This window comes from Triticum dicoccoides, chromosome 3A, assembly GCF_002162155.2.
Source record: "Triticum dicoccoides isolate Atlit2015 ecotype Zavitan chromosome 3A, WEW_v2.0, whole genome shotgun sequence".
Lineage (NCBI taxonomy): Eukaryota > Viridiplantae > Streptophyta > Magnoliopsida > Poales > Poaceae > Triticum > Triticum dicoccoides.
Window position 1 is genome coordinate 36,885,664 of NC_041384.1, and position 12,549 is coordinate 36,898,212.

The window sequence follows — 12,549 nt, forward strand, 5'->3', positions numbered from 1 at the left end:
TAAGACACATTTGGTTACGCAATCCCCATGACATTCTTGTAATACCTGTAGACATTACTTAGATAAATATATCCTAGCTAGCTCTGCTAGAAAAAAAGCAAAAGCACTCACAAAATATCTCAACGGGCAGCTCTTTATCAAGAACATCAAACAGATCACATATCCAACCAGCCCGTGTACGTAAACTTGTCTCAAAAATTAAAAATATGGCGGGCGAATCTCAAAGCAAAATCTATCTAACGATCAAACGGTATTTTAGATGTAGAGATTTTTTCTATAAATTTGATCAAAATTGACAAGATTTGACTTTAAAAAATCAAATAAGCAAAATATTTTGGGAGAGGGGGTACCATTAAAAACTTCTTTTAAATATGAATCTAACAATAACTTTGGACGCCGATAGCTGCCACACGTGTGGCATATACGACATGCACCCACACACCGTGTGTGGTGTGAGCAAGAGGCAGCCCACACGGGCTGTGTGTGGGCGAACATTAGAATTGCCCACACGTGTGGGCGCGGCTACTTCGTGCCACACGCCCAACAAGTACTACTCATCTCCACCTCGTGCGTGTGACACGAAGCAAAAAATGCCCACACGTCCTGACGCAGCTACGTTAGGTACCCCGCGGGATGACGATTTAGTTGCCATCCTGGTTGGCAAATGTAGTTATCCGCGATGGCAAATGTAGTTGTAAAAGCATGGCAACTCTATTTGTTTTGGTTAACTATAGTTGCCATATCTAATTTATGCTAGTTGCCGCGTGTAATCAAACCGTAGTTGCCGTGTGTGATTAACTACTTGTCACATATGGTCAAAACAGTAGTTGCCACGTGTGGTCCAACCATAGTTGCCATGTATTGTTAATCACAGTTGCCATGTGTGTTTATCTGGTTGCCACGTACGCGCAACTGCAGTTGCCGTGTAGCAAAGAATCACAGTTGTCATGTGTGTGTACCGAGTTGCCACGTTCGCGTAACTGCAGTTGCCATGTAGCAAAGAATCACAGTTTCCATGTGTGTGTAACAAGTTGCCACGTTCGCGTAACTGCAATTGCCATCCACAAAGTAGTAGTGTCGTGTGGGTGAAAATCAGTTTGCCCACACGCGCATGACCTAGTTGGTGGCTATGTGGGCGAAAAGCAGTTCGCCCACACAACGCAGCTGGCAAACAGCGTGGTGCAGGTGTGTGGGCAAACTCTCCAACGCCCACACACCAGCTCCGTCCTACGTGGCACACTAAATCCACCATTGCGTGTCAAGATTCGTGCAAAAGACAGTGAACGACGATCCAGACGTGTGGTCGAGTTGGGTAACGCCCACACGTGTGGGTGTTAGTGTTTTCGATAACTTTTGCAACACTTATCACTTATATTTTTACTAGTCACATCTATAGTAAAAGTTTGAACTAAACACCGAGGAGCTAATAAACCCGAACATATGAAATATGTCGACATGAAAATTCTGTTGCTAAATACTGTATGTAAAGAGCAATTAAACAAGGCAGAAGAATCACGGCAGCTGCTTGATGACGAGCTCCAGCGCCGCAGAAGGGCAGCTTGTCCTCAGCTGCTCAAATCCATCGGTGGCTATGAACGATTTCAGATTACCGGGACAAGAGAGGAACTCCATGCACGCCTCCTTGACCACGGCGCAGCCATGCCGCTCAGCGAGCGACAGCATGGCGGCCACAGAGCCCATGTCCACGCGCGGCCGCAGCGCCTTCTCGCAGGCGCGCTTCAGGTCCTCCAGCCCGTGCCTGTCCGCCGCCACGAGCAGCCGCTCCGCCTTCGTCGCCTCGGCCTGTAAGACAATAGGCTTTGGGGGGAACCGGCACAACCCTCTAGGGGTGGCCTATCACATATATATATATAATGAGGTGATATGCAACGTTACAATATATACATGTAAATACAGTCTAACATCCTCCCTCAATTTTAGCCACTTTCTAATGAATCTAGAAGGGTAAGATTGCGCCTGCAAGTCTCAAACTGTGGCAAAGGCAATGGCTTGGTGAAGATGTCAGCAAATTGATCCTTGGAAGAAATAAACTTGATCTGTAGTTGCTTCTGAGAGACACGTTCACGCACAAAGTGATAGTCAACTTCAATGTGTTTCGTTCGGGCATGGAATACCGGATTTGCAGAAAGGTATGTAGCACCGATGTTATCACACCAAAGAACAGGAGGCTGTGATTGGGGTATACTTAACTCCTGAAGCAAGGACTGTACCCAGATAATCTCTGATGTGGCATTGGCCACAGCCTTATACTCAGCCTCAGTACTGCTACGCGAGACAGTAGCCTGTTTCCGAGCACTCCAGGCAATCAGGTTAGAGCCAAAGAAGACATCATAACCCCCCGTGGATCGCCTGTCATCCGGATTGCCAGCCCAGTCTGCATCAGAATATGCTGAAAGACAACCAGAGTCAGACGGCCGAATATGCAAACCATGAGCCACCGTGAAACGAATATAGCGCAAAATCCGCTTAACAGCAGACCAATGAGTGTCACGGGGTGACTGCAGATACTGGCAGACTCGGTTAACAGCATAGGAAATGTCTGGTCGCGTGATCGTCAAGTACTGGAGCCCACCAACAATACTCCGGTACTCGGTCGCATCAGAAGAAGAAAGAAGCACACCATCAACAGCATTGAGCTTATCAGTGGTAGACATGGGTGTAGTCGTCGGTTTGCACTTAAGCATCCCAGCTCGCTGCAACAAATCTAGAGAGTACTTCTTCTGCGTCATAACAAGGCCAGCAGCACGAGAAGTAACCTCCACACCAAGAAAGTAATGAAGCTTCCCAAGGTCCTTGACCGCAAAATCAGCACCAAGTGAGCGAACAAGCGCAGTAGCAGCCGACTGAGAGGAGCTGACCAAAATGATATCATCTACATAGACCAACAAGTACATAGTAACCTCATGCCTTTGAAGAAGAAACAATGAGGAGTCAGCAGTTGATGATGCAAAACCATGAGCACGAAGAGCCATTGCAAGACGAGCATGCCAAGCACGAGGAGCCTGCTTCAGACCATAAATTGCCTTGGACAGACGACAGAGATGATCAGGGCGATCCGGATCAGAGAAACCCGGAGGCTGGCGCATGTAAACCTCCTCCGCCAAGACACCATGAAGAAAAGCATTTTGAACATCAAGCTGACGAAGAAACCAACCTCGAGTAACAGCCAGAGAGAGAAGAAGTCTGATGGTAGTAGGCTTGACCACTGGACTGAAGGTGTCTTCATAGTCAAGTCCAAAACGTTGTCGAAAACCACGAGCAACCAGACGAGCCTTATAGCGCTCAATGGACCCATCAGAATGCCTCTTCACTTTGAAAACCCATTTGGAATCAATGACATTTACCCGTGATTGTGGAGGAACAAGAGTCCATGTCTGATTGCGAAGAAGCGCTTGATACTCCTGCTCCATGGCCTCTCTCCAATGAGGAATGCGCATAGCAGCTTGATACGTGCGTGGCTCAGAGGATGGATCTGCGAGAGCAGCAGACATGCACGCCGCTAACCAAGCAACTGTGCCATCGTGACGTTGCTTAGGCTGAAAAATGCCACTCCGACTGCGCATATGTGGACGTAGAGCAGCAGCAGGAGCCGGCGGAGGCGAAGGTGACGGAGACGTGACGGTCGCCGGAGATGCAGGAATCACCTCAGGCGAGCTCGGGACAGACGACTCCGGGCTGCATGGCGAAGACTGGCCCGACGACAGGGGCTCAGAGGCCATGGGCGAACCGAGGGTGGGCGAGGCCAGCTCCGGTGACACCGGCCCAGACGGCCTTGGCGAGGCGAGAGCAGGCGAGGCCGGCCCTGGTGAGAAGGGCCCAGACACCCTGGGCGAGGCAGGGGCGGGCGAGGCCAGGCCTGGTGATGACTGCCCCGACGCCCTGGGCGAGACGGGGACCGAGGAGGCCGGCCCAGTCGGCGGGGTTGCAGGGCGCGACGATGGCGAAGGCAGCCCAGAAGCCAGAGGCGACCGGGCCAGGACGTCGAGCGGCCGTGCATGAGCACGGAAACCGAGGCCATGCAGGGGCGCCATATGCTCCTCATGCACAACAGAAGGTGCCGAGGATGAAGGCGATGGAGACGAAGAAGAAGATGGCGCTTCCAGAATCTCCAAACGAGCCCCACGACCAGTGCCTGCACCATGGTTAGGCAACAATAGAGGAGAATATGCAACATCATCAAATTGGTCAGAAGCAACAGAGGATGAATGCATGACAGGTGGCTCGGTAGTGGACACAGGGAGTTTGGCAAAGGGAAAAACATGCTCATCAAACACAACATCCCGAGAGATGTAGACACGATTAGTGGGAACATGAAGACATTTGTATCCTTTATGAAGAGAGCTATAACCAAGAAAAACACACTTCTTGGAACGAAACTCGAGCTTATGCTTGTTATATGGACGGAGATGGGGCCAGCAAGCACACCCAAACACCTTGAGAAAGGTGTAGTCCGGTTGTTCATTAAGGAGAACTTCAATGGGAGTCTTCATATTCAAAACACGAGTGGGAGTACGATTGATGAGAAAACATGCAGTGGTGAAAGCATCACTCCAAAAACGAAACGAAACAGATGCATGGGCCAAAAGAGTCAGACCAGCTTCAACAATGTGACGATGCTTACGTTCTACTGAACCATTCTGCTGATGTGTATGTGGACATGCTAAACGGTGAGTGATCCCAAGCGACTGAAAGAAGGAGTTGAGGTTGCGATATTCGCCACCCCAGTCCGACTGAACATGAACAATTTTGTGCTTGAGAAGGCGTTCAACATGTTTTTGGAACTGAACAAAAATATCAAACACATCAGATTTACGTTTGATAAGATAAAGCCAGGTAAAGCGGCTGTAAGCATCAACAAAACTGATATAATAATTATGACCACTAACAGAAGTCTGAACAGGACCCCATACACCTGAAAACACAAGTTCTAAAGGATGTTTCACCTCACGACTGGACTCCGAAAAAGGAAGTTGATGACTCTTCCCCTGCTGACAAGCATCACACACTGCTACATCTTTATTACTAGACACACTAGAAAGCTCATGACGACGCAAAACATGCCGGACAATAGGTGTGGCCGGGTGACCAAGACGAGCATGCCACTGTGACAGAGATACCCGAACTCCACTGAAGACGCGAGCGACGCCAGGATGCTCCAGACGATAGAGACCTTGGCAGAGCCGCCCACTAAGAAGAATGTCCCTCGTGCCCCGATCCTTAATAAAAAGATCAAAAGGATGAAATTCACAAAGAACATTATTATCACGAGTGAGTTTAGGAACTGAAAGAAGATTACGTGTCACAGATGGAACTCGAAGAACATTGCGAAGTTGAAGACTCCTATTGGCATGTCTAGTGAGAAGTGATGCTTGACCAATATGAGAGATGTGCATACCTGCTCCATTGGCGGTGTGGATCTTGTCGGAGCCATGGTAGGGTTCACGAGTGTGAAGCTTCCCCATCTCACTGGTCAGGTGCTCTGTCGCCCCAGAGTCCATGTACCAGTGGGGATCAATGGAGTAGGACTGAGTGTGTCCTTGTGGCTTCTGCGGCGGCGGACGATCAACCATGGCGACCTGACGAGCAAAGTTGCGTGTATCCGTCCCGTCATTGCCAAGACCAAGAAAACCCCACTGGAAGCGCTTGTGACACTTCGAGGCCCAGTGCCCATCGCGACCACAAAGCTGGCACACACGTGGACCGCCAGCCCCTGGTAGAGTCGCAGTAGGAGGAGGGGCCGAGGCGGGTGGTGGTGAATGCCCCGAAGAAGCCCTGGATGAAGCAGAGGAGCGACCACCCTTGGTGGCGGCGTTTGCCGAGAGGGCGCCGTTGCCCCTGGATCGGCGCGTCTCGACTCGTTGCTCAGTAAGCAGGAGGCGTGAAAAGACCTCGTGTGCTGGCATGGGCGTGGAGTTGCCCCTCTCATTGATGATCTCGACTAGGGCGTCATACTCCTCATCAAGACCATTGACAATAAACGAGTTGAACTCGGAGTCGGTGAGGGGCTGTCCAATGGAGGCCAGCGTGTCGGCGAGACTCTTGACTTTGTTGTAGAACTCAGTGGCGGTGGAGTCAAGCTTCTGACACTCTCCAAGTTGGCGACGGAGCCTAGATACACGAGCCTGCGACTGTGCCACAAACGAGCGCTCAAGAATAGTCCATGCCTCGTGGGACGTCTTGGCGAAGACAACAAGCCCAGCAACGGCCGGAGAGAGCGACCCCTGGATGGAGGAGAGGTTCGCCTGATCCTGCCCTGTCCAGACACGGTGAGCCGGATTATAGACCGGACCATGCACGCTGTCAACCAGCGCAGAAGGGCAAGGGAGAGAGCCGTCGACATAGCCAAGCAGGTAGTGACTCCCAAGAAGCGAAAGAACCTGCGCGCGCCAGAAGATGTAATTGTCCGACGACAACTTGATGGTGATGAGATGGCCGAAGTGAAACGGCGGCGGCGGCTGCGATCCCATCGAGGAGACTGGCTGAGGTGAGAACACCGTGGAGACAGTCGGAGGGGCAGCCGGCGCGGTGACAGAGGGCGCGATGGCCGCGGTTGACGCCGCGAAGCCTGCCAGCGCGACGTCCTCCGCCACCAGCGGCGCAGTGGCCGAGGGCGCGACAGCCGCGGTTGACGGGGCGGCGGTGGTGTGGGCCACAAGCGCCTGCCCGGGCGAAGTAGCAGCCGGCGGGAGCGCAAAGAGGGAGCCGACGCTCCGTGTCCCGATCGGCGCCTGAAGGGAGGCGGCATCCAGCGGCCTCGAGAGAAGTGCCGCGAGGGAGGCCGGCAGAAAACCGGTGGCGGTGGAGCCGGACGCAGCGGCGGACGTCATGGCAGTCGGGCGACGGCGGCGGCGGGCGCGGCGGCGGCGGCGGTGACGGCGGCGGTGGCGGCGGCGGTTTAGGGTTTTTAGGCGGAAGCGGACGTAACCTAGCGTGATACCATGTAAGACAATAGGCTTTAGGGGGAACCGGCACAACCCTCTAGGGGTGGCCTATCATATATATGTATAATGAGGTGATATACAACGTTACAATATACACATGTAAATACAGTCTAACACGGCCTGATCGGGTTGCTCGTTCATCATGTGAGGAAGTTGGTTGTCCGCCATTGTATCGAGCTGCGGCGCGCTGTCCGTGTACATGAACTGGAGCAGGGTCTTGAACACCTCCGCGTCCATGTCGTCGACACGTAGCTCGCCGGTGGCGTTTCCCTCGAGGTCTGCTTTGAAGACGGGGGACCGGGCCTCCAGCACCCACCGGTGCGCGGCGAAGGTCTCGCCGCCGACGTGGACCATCACGTCGGCTGGGTGCTTGTTCCAGAGGGCTTCCGCAAGCTGCCCGCGCAGGTCGAACGGTGGCGCCGCCGCCACCTCGGCTTGCGCGCGCAGCCCGGGGTCGACGGTGACGTCGCAAAGGACCGTGAGGCAATCATCCTCGAGATGCTTAGTGTGGTTGGGATTTTCCTTGTCGAGGAACTTTGTCCAGCCCCAGTAGCCATTAGCCGAGTAGCGTTCCTGCTGCACGGCTCCATTCACCGAGGGCTCCCCGTCGTGGTCGAGCACGCTAAGCTTGAACTCTGCCGTGGCGTTGCCGAGGCTGGTAAGGAAGATGGACGTGGAGCCGTCCGCCTCTTTGCGGTCGCCGTTCGGGTAGCACTGTACTTTCCAGCGGTGGCCGCCGACGTCGAACGCGGGTGACTCGACCGCCGAGCCGTTGGGGACCGTTTTCCTCACCTGCTTGTAGCCGTGGATCCGGAACACGTGGGAGCCGGTGATGGGCTCCCCCGCGGCGACGGTGGACGCGGTGAGGTGCTGCCGCCCGGCGCTGCGCAGGGCGGACACCAGCGCCGACATTGGCTTGATCGAGGACGACATGATTGGAGCAAATTAAGGAGATCGCAGATCTATCTAGGATTCCAGGTGCCTGTCTATTTCATTTTTTTTGTGGGCATGGATATTTCATGTTTCAACGCCGCTGGAGATAGAGAGAGATACGGGAGCAAATTATTATCTTTGGTACTTCAGTTTGTGGCCGCAGCGCCTTTTCGCAGGCGAGCAAATTAGGATGACTTGGGCTACAATTAATTAGCAGAAGTTGCGTTTCTGGACTCTAAAAAAGGAAACGTGTTGCTAATCGCCCACCATGCATAGAGATCAGTGCAAGATTTGACATTTCTTTGAACTCTTAACAAATTATTACGAAGCGGCCGATATTTCTCAGATACACGGATGAACGAATTTGTAGAGTCAACTAAGATTTATTCTTAGCCTATTGAGATAATAATACAATTTTGAATTTTGTTGTGAACATTTCACAATAGTTATATGTAAGCGTCTTGACAGAACCTACGGAAGGAGAAATGATAATTTTGTGCGTTTCACTGTTTCTCGAAATAGACTTCGCCCTGCTTTATAAATAAAGCAACCAACCAGTCCGACAAAAAGTACCAACAAACCGACACACATATTCTGCTGGGGCTACAACACAAGCAAGCCTACAGAAGGAGATATGCAAGCGCTTGTATAGTCGTTCGTACCAGGTGCGCTTCAGCGAGATTTCGAAACCAGGGCGTTTGACAACGCTTGGTATGAGCGCACTCACTCGTAGCGCCTCCAGTTTCACTCATATCAGGCCGAGAAGAGGTAAAACTATGAGAAATCCTTTTCTGAGTCCGGGCTTATCTGCACCTGTGTTAAGTAAAAAAATCAAAACAAATACTAGAAAAATTCAAAAACTTCTATTTTTTTTCCCACGGTAGACAATTTGATGCGCGAGGTCCGCCCTAATTTTCAAATCATTTGGACAACTGAGAAACTCTTGGCAAAAAGACAAATTCAGGGTCTGTAAATCAGTTTACCATTCATGCACTGTTTTGACCCAATTCGTTGTTTTTGCCGGGACCTACTCAGATATCCAAATGAGCTAAAGTTTGGAGCGAACCTCAGCAACAAATTGTCTATCATGGAAAAAATTGGATTTTTTTGAATTTTTCTAGTTTTTCTTTTGAATTTTTTCTGACCCAGTGCAGATGAGCCTGAGCACCGTATCGCTGCACTCTAAAACTACACTAAAATTTTAATATCTTCTTTCTTTTTCCTCCAAACCTCTCCAAAGCTTCATCGGACACCTCTCCCTACTCGTTTTTAGTTCGAGTCCTTCGGCGTGAACGATCTACGGTATGTTTCTACTCATATCCCCAATTTATTTTCCGCGAATCCGTGTTCCATAGCTCTTTCATCTCCATGTTTAGGTTCTTGTATGTCTTGAGCCAAATTTTTAGATGACCGTGAATTAGTTATGTTTTTAGAGGAAATACTTTTGTATCAATCTATTGGACTGAAAAATAATTTTGATTAGATGTTTACAAGGAGTCTTCCCGTATTGCATGCGGTGAAGCCGTTCGTTCAGCCGATGAAGTTGCGCGTAGGCAACAAGTTTTATTTCAGATGATCACATTCCTTGGCCGCGTCGAAAAGAAATAGTATCGGGTGCTTCACGAGAGAAGGATAAAGCCAATCAAGTGGGTGTGTCTGTCCATAACCGCCACACTTGGCATAGGTAACGATTTCAATTTGTTATGTAGTAGTAAGCTTGCAGGTGCAATGCACGTCTAACCTTAGACCGAAACTTTTCTTGTTCATCATAGTTAGGAGGCACATATATTCAAATAAAATTATTTAATTCTTTTCTTCATTCCGACAATTGTGCTCACTTATTGGTCAACACAAAATCAGAAAATTCAATACCACAGATAATGCACTGATTGACTCCCTGCCTGACATAACTGAACTTCAGAAGGGGACAACAACATACTTGCCTTCGTCATTGCCGCTCCCGCTCTAGACAGCCGAATGGCGACCCAACTCGATTGAGCACTGCCTCTGTAAAGCAGCTGACGCGGCTTATCCATGGCGTAGGAAGGCCCTTCAGTGCAGGCTATGGTATACGGTGGCGGTAAAGGGTCAACGTTGTTCCAAGTCAGTTGCGTTGTTGCCTTGAGACGAACAAGTTGTTTGAACAGTAGAGAGGCCAACATCTTCAAATACATCAAGCATTCCAATCTCAGTCAATTCAGCAAGCCAATCATTCTCATCCAGACCATTTTGAAAAGATCCACAATCATGCTCTGTTTCCTCAAGAAAACACTGTTTCTGAGCTTCCTTCACACACAGAACAGCTTCGAGGGTAGCTGCAATCAACTAATGGGATTGGCAAATGCATGTCTATGCCAATATGTAATAACTAAACATAACATAGTATAAAAAAAGTTCAGATAGTATATCAACCACAACAATTCTCACCCAAATACAGAGTTACTATCATGAAAAAAATGATGTGAAGTGGACAATCCATAATTCAGAATTTGCTTCCAAGAAAACCAAAGTCATTTAAATTATCATCACCATTATACAAGGAAGCACACGCGCGTACACACACACACACACACACACACACACACACACACACACACACACACACACAAACTCGTGAGAGTCTAGATCCTCTTTTATTTTAGCACTATTAGCAAAAGTAGATCCTCTTTTAGTTGGCAACTATCATAGTTAGGCCCCAAATTAAATTAGCTTATGTTTTAACACAATTGAACGCATGCCCCAACTCCCGAGGAAAAAAACAGTTGCTGCAGCATAATGTTGCAACCACATATATACATAGAATAGAAAACAAATAACCAGATATTTGACTACTCAGTTCTCCTCAAACTAAACAAAGTGGAATGGTGATGGGCATATCTTTTCCCGGATAACAGGTTCAAATTATCGTCAATCCTAGGACGAAATGCACGGATAAATTCATCTCGATAGTTGTGAATCAAAAAAGAAAGAAGAATACTCACCTTCTTGTGCAACGAACAACCAAGAATAGAACTGCAAATACTCTTGGAACAAGGGTGCAAGCATGGCGTCGTACACAATTTATCTAGTAACAGCTGGTGTAGGAACTCAATTAAGATATGGTCAAAGAGCATTTCTCAATTATCCATGCTGATCAGAAACTCCAACCAACTGATTCTACTTTTTGACATCATGGAAGAATACAGAGAACTCACTACTGAAGAAGCAAATGGAAGAATTATTATCAAGCAACATTTGAAGAATCTTTTATCCTATCAGAACATATATTGGAAACAGAGAGCAACCATACGTTGGATAAAATTTGGAGATTAGAACACAGACTTTTTCCAAGCTAAGGCAACCATAAAGTACAGAAATAATAGCATTAAAGCACTCATAGATGAAAATTAGACAGAACACACAGATCATCAGTCCAAAGCAGCCATTTTACTGAGAACTTTCAAAGATAGGATGGGTTCCTCAAAACTGAAATAGGTATGTTAGAAATAGGAGAACAGAAGTAGCCAAATAGAAATTCACTGACTAATCCTCTGATAGGCAAAACTGAAATAAGTATTCACGAACCATGCATGTTTAAAAAAAGGAGAACATAAATATGTTTTCTGTGCTAATAACCATTCCTCATACATGCAAAACCAGAAAACATCATTTGGACAATAAAAGCTTAATTTTCTTACATGGACTTGTGGTGATGTGCATGTCGGCTGAAATTGTTCATGGGGTTCAGCCATTAGGGCCAGCAAGCTATCTCTAGACACCATCTTTACAACTTCCTCGGATGCATCTTTCTTCAGTACGTAGACACATATGTAGGTAAATCTGAGTGCTGAAATGAATAGGACCTACAAAAAAACTCAGCAGAAACAGCAAAGCACCTTCTAACTTAAAGTCAACAGCATGCATGCACAAACGGTAAATCTTCAACATGGTTACACCAAACAATAGATTAATTTTATAGTACATGCTAAAAGAAATCATCGGGGACCTGCATGGATAACAAAACACATGGTAGAACAAATTCACACCCTAGCTATGGCAGTAAGAGCAACTCTAGCAGACCCCGCAAAACGCTCGGGCCCGCAAAATAACCGCCAAATTGCGGGTCGGGGTTAGAAAATCTGCATGATCAGACCACGCATCCCGCGCCGGCCTGCAAAAATTTTTGCGGGACGCAGCAAAATCTTCTCCCCCAACCTCTATCTTCACGGGCTGGGAGGCCGACCCGAGCTTGACCCCTATCCGGCGCGAGATTTGGCGGGAGGGACATTTTCGCACGCCCTTTCCCGCTCCCCGCACCCTCCGCCACCATTGCCCCCCTTCCGCAAGCTCTGGCTGCTCCTCGCCGACCGTCCCTCGCTGCCATGGACGACCCCATGCTGTCCCCCGTCAGTGTCGAGGTCGTGCATGCCCCTTCCCCTCGGGCGGATCTCGTCGCCGGTCATATTGGCCCTGCCGCCGTCGCCCAAGCACACGCCGCGCCTGCTGAGGGAGTCCTGGATTAGGGGGTGTTCGGATAGCCGAACTATACCTTCCGCCGGACTCCTGGACTATGAAGATACAAGATTGAAGACTCCGTCCCGTGTCCGGAAGGGACTTTCCTTGGCGTGGAAGGCAAGCTTGAAGATACGGATGTTCAGATCTCCTACCATTGTAA

At 49.2% G+C, this 12,549-nt stretch overlaps 1 protein-coding gene across 1 annotated transcript; it reads right to left on the bottom strand.

Moving 5' to 3' along the window:
• Nucleotides 1–1,512: 1,512 nt before the first annotated feature.
• Nucleotides 1,513–7,895, bottom strand: LOC119271835 (BTB/POZ and MATH domain-containing protein 1-like). Its single transcript, XM_037553500.1, has 2 exons — nt 7,128–7,895; nt 1,513–1,803 (listed from the first exon to the last, which is right to left on the bottom strand). Exons 1-2 carry the CDS (start codon nt 7,893–7,895, stop codon nt 1,513–1,515), a joined length of 1,059 nt encoding a protein of 352 aa, XP_037409397.1.
• Nucleotides 7,896–12,549: the final 4,654 nt, after the last annotated feature.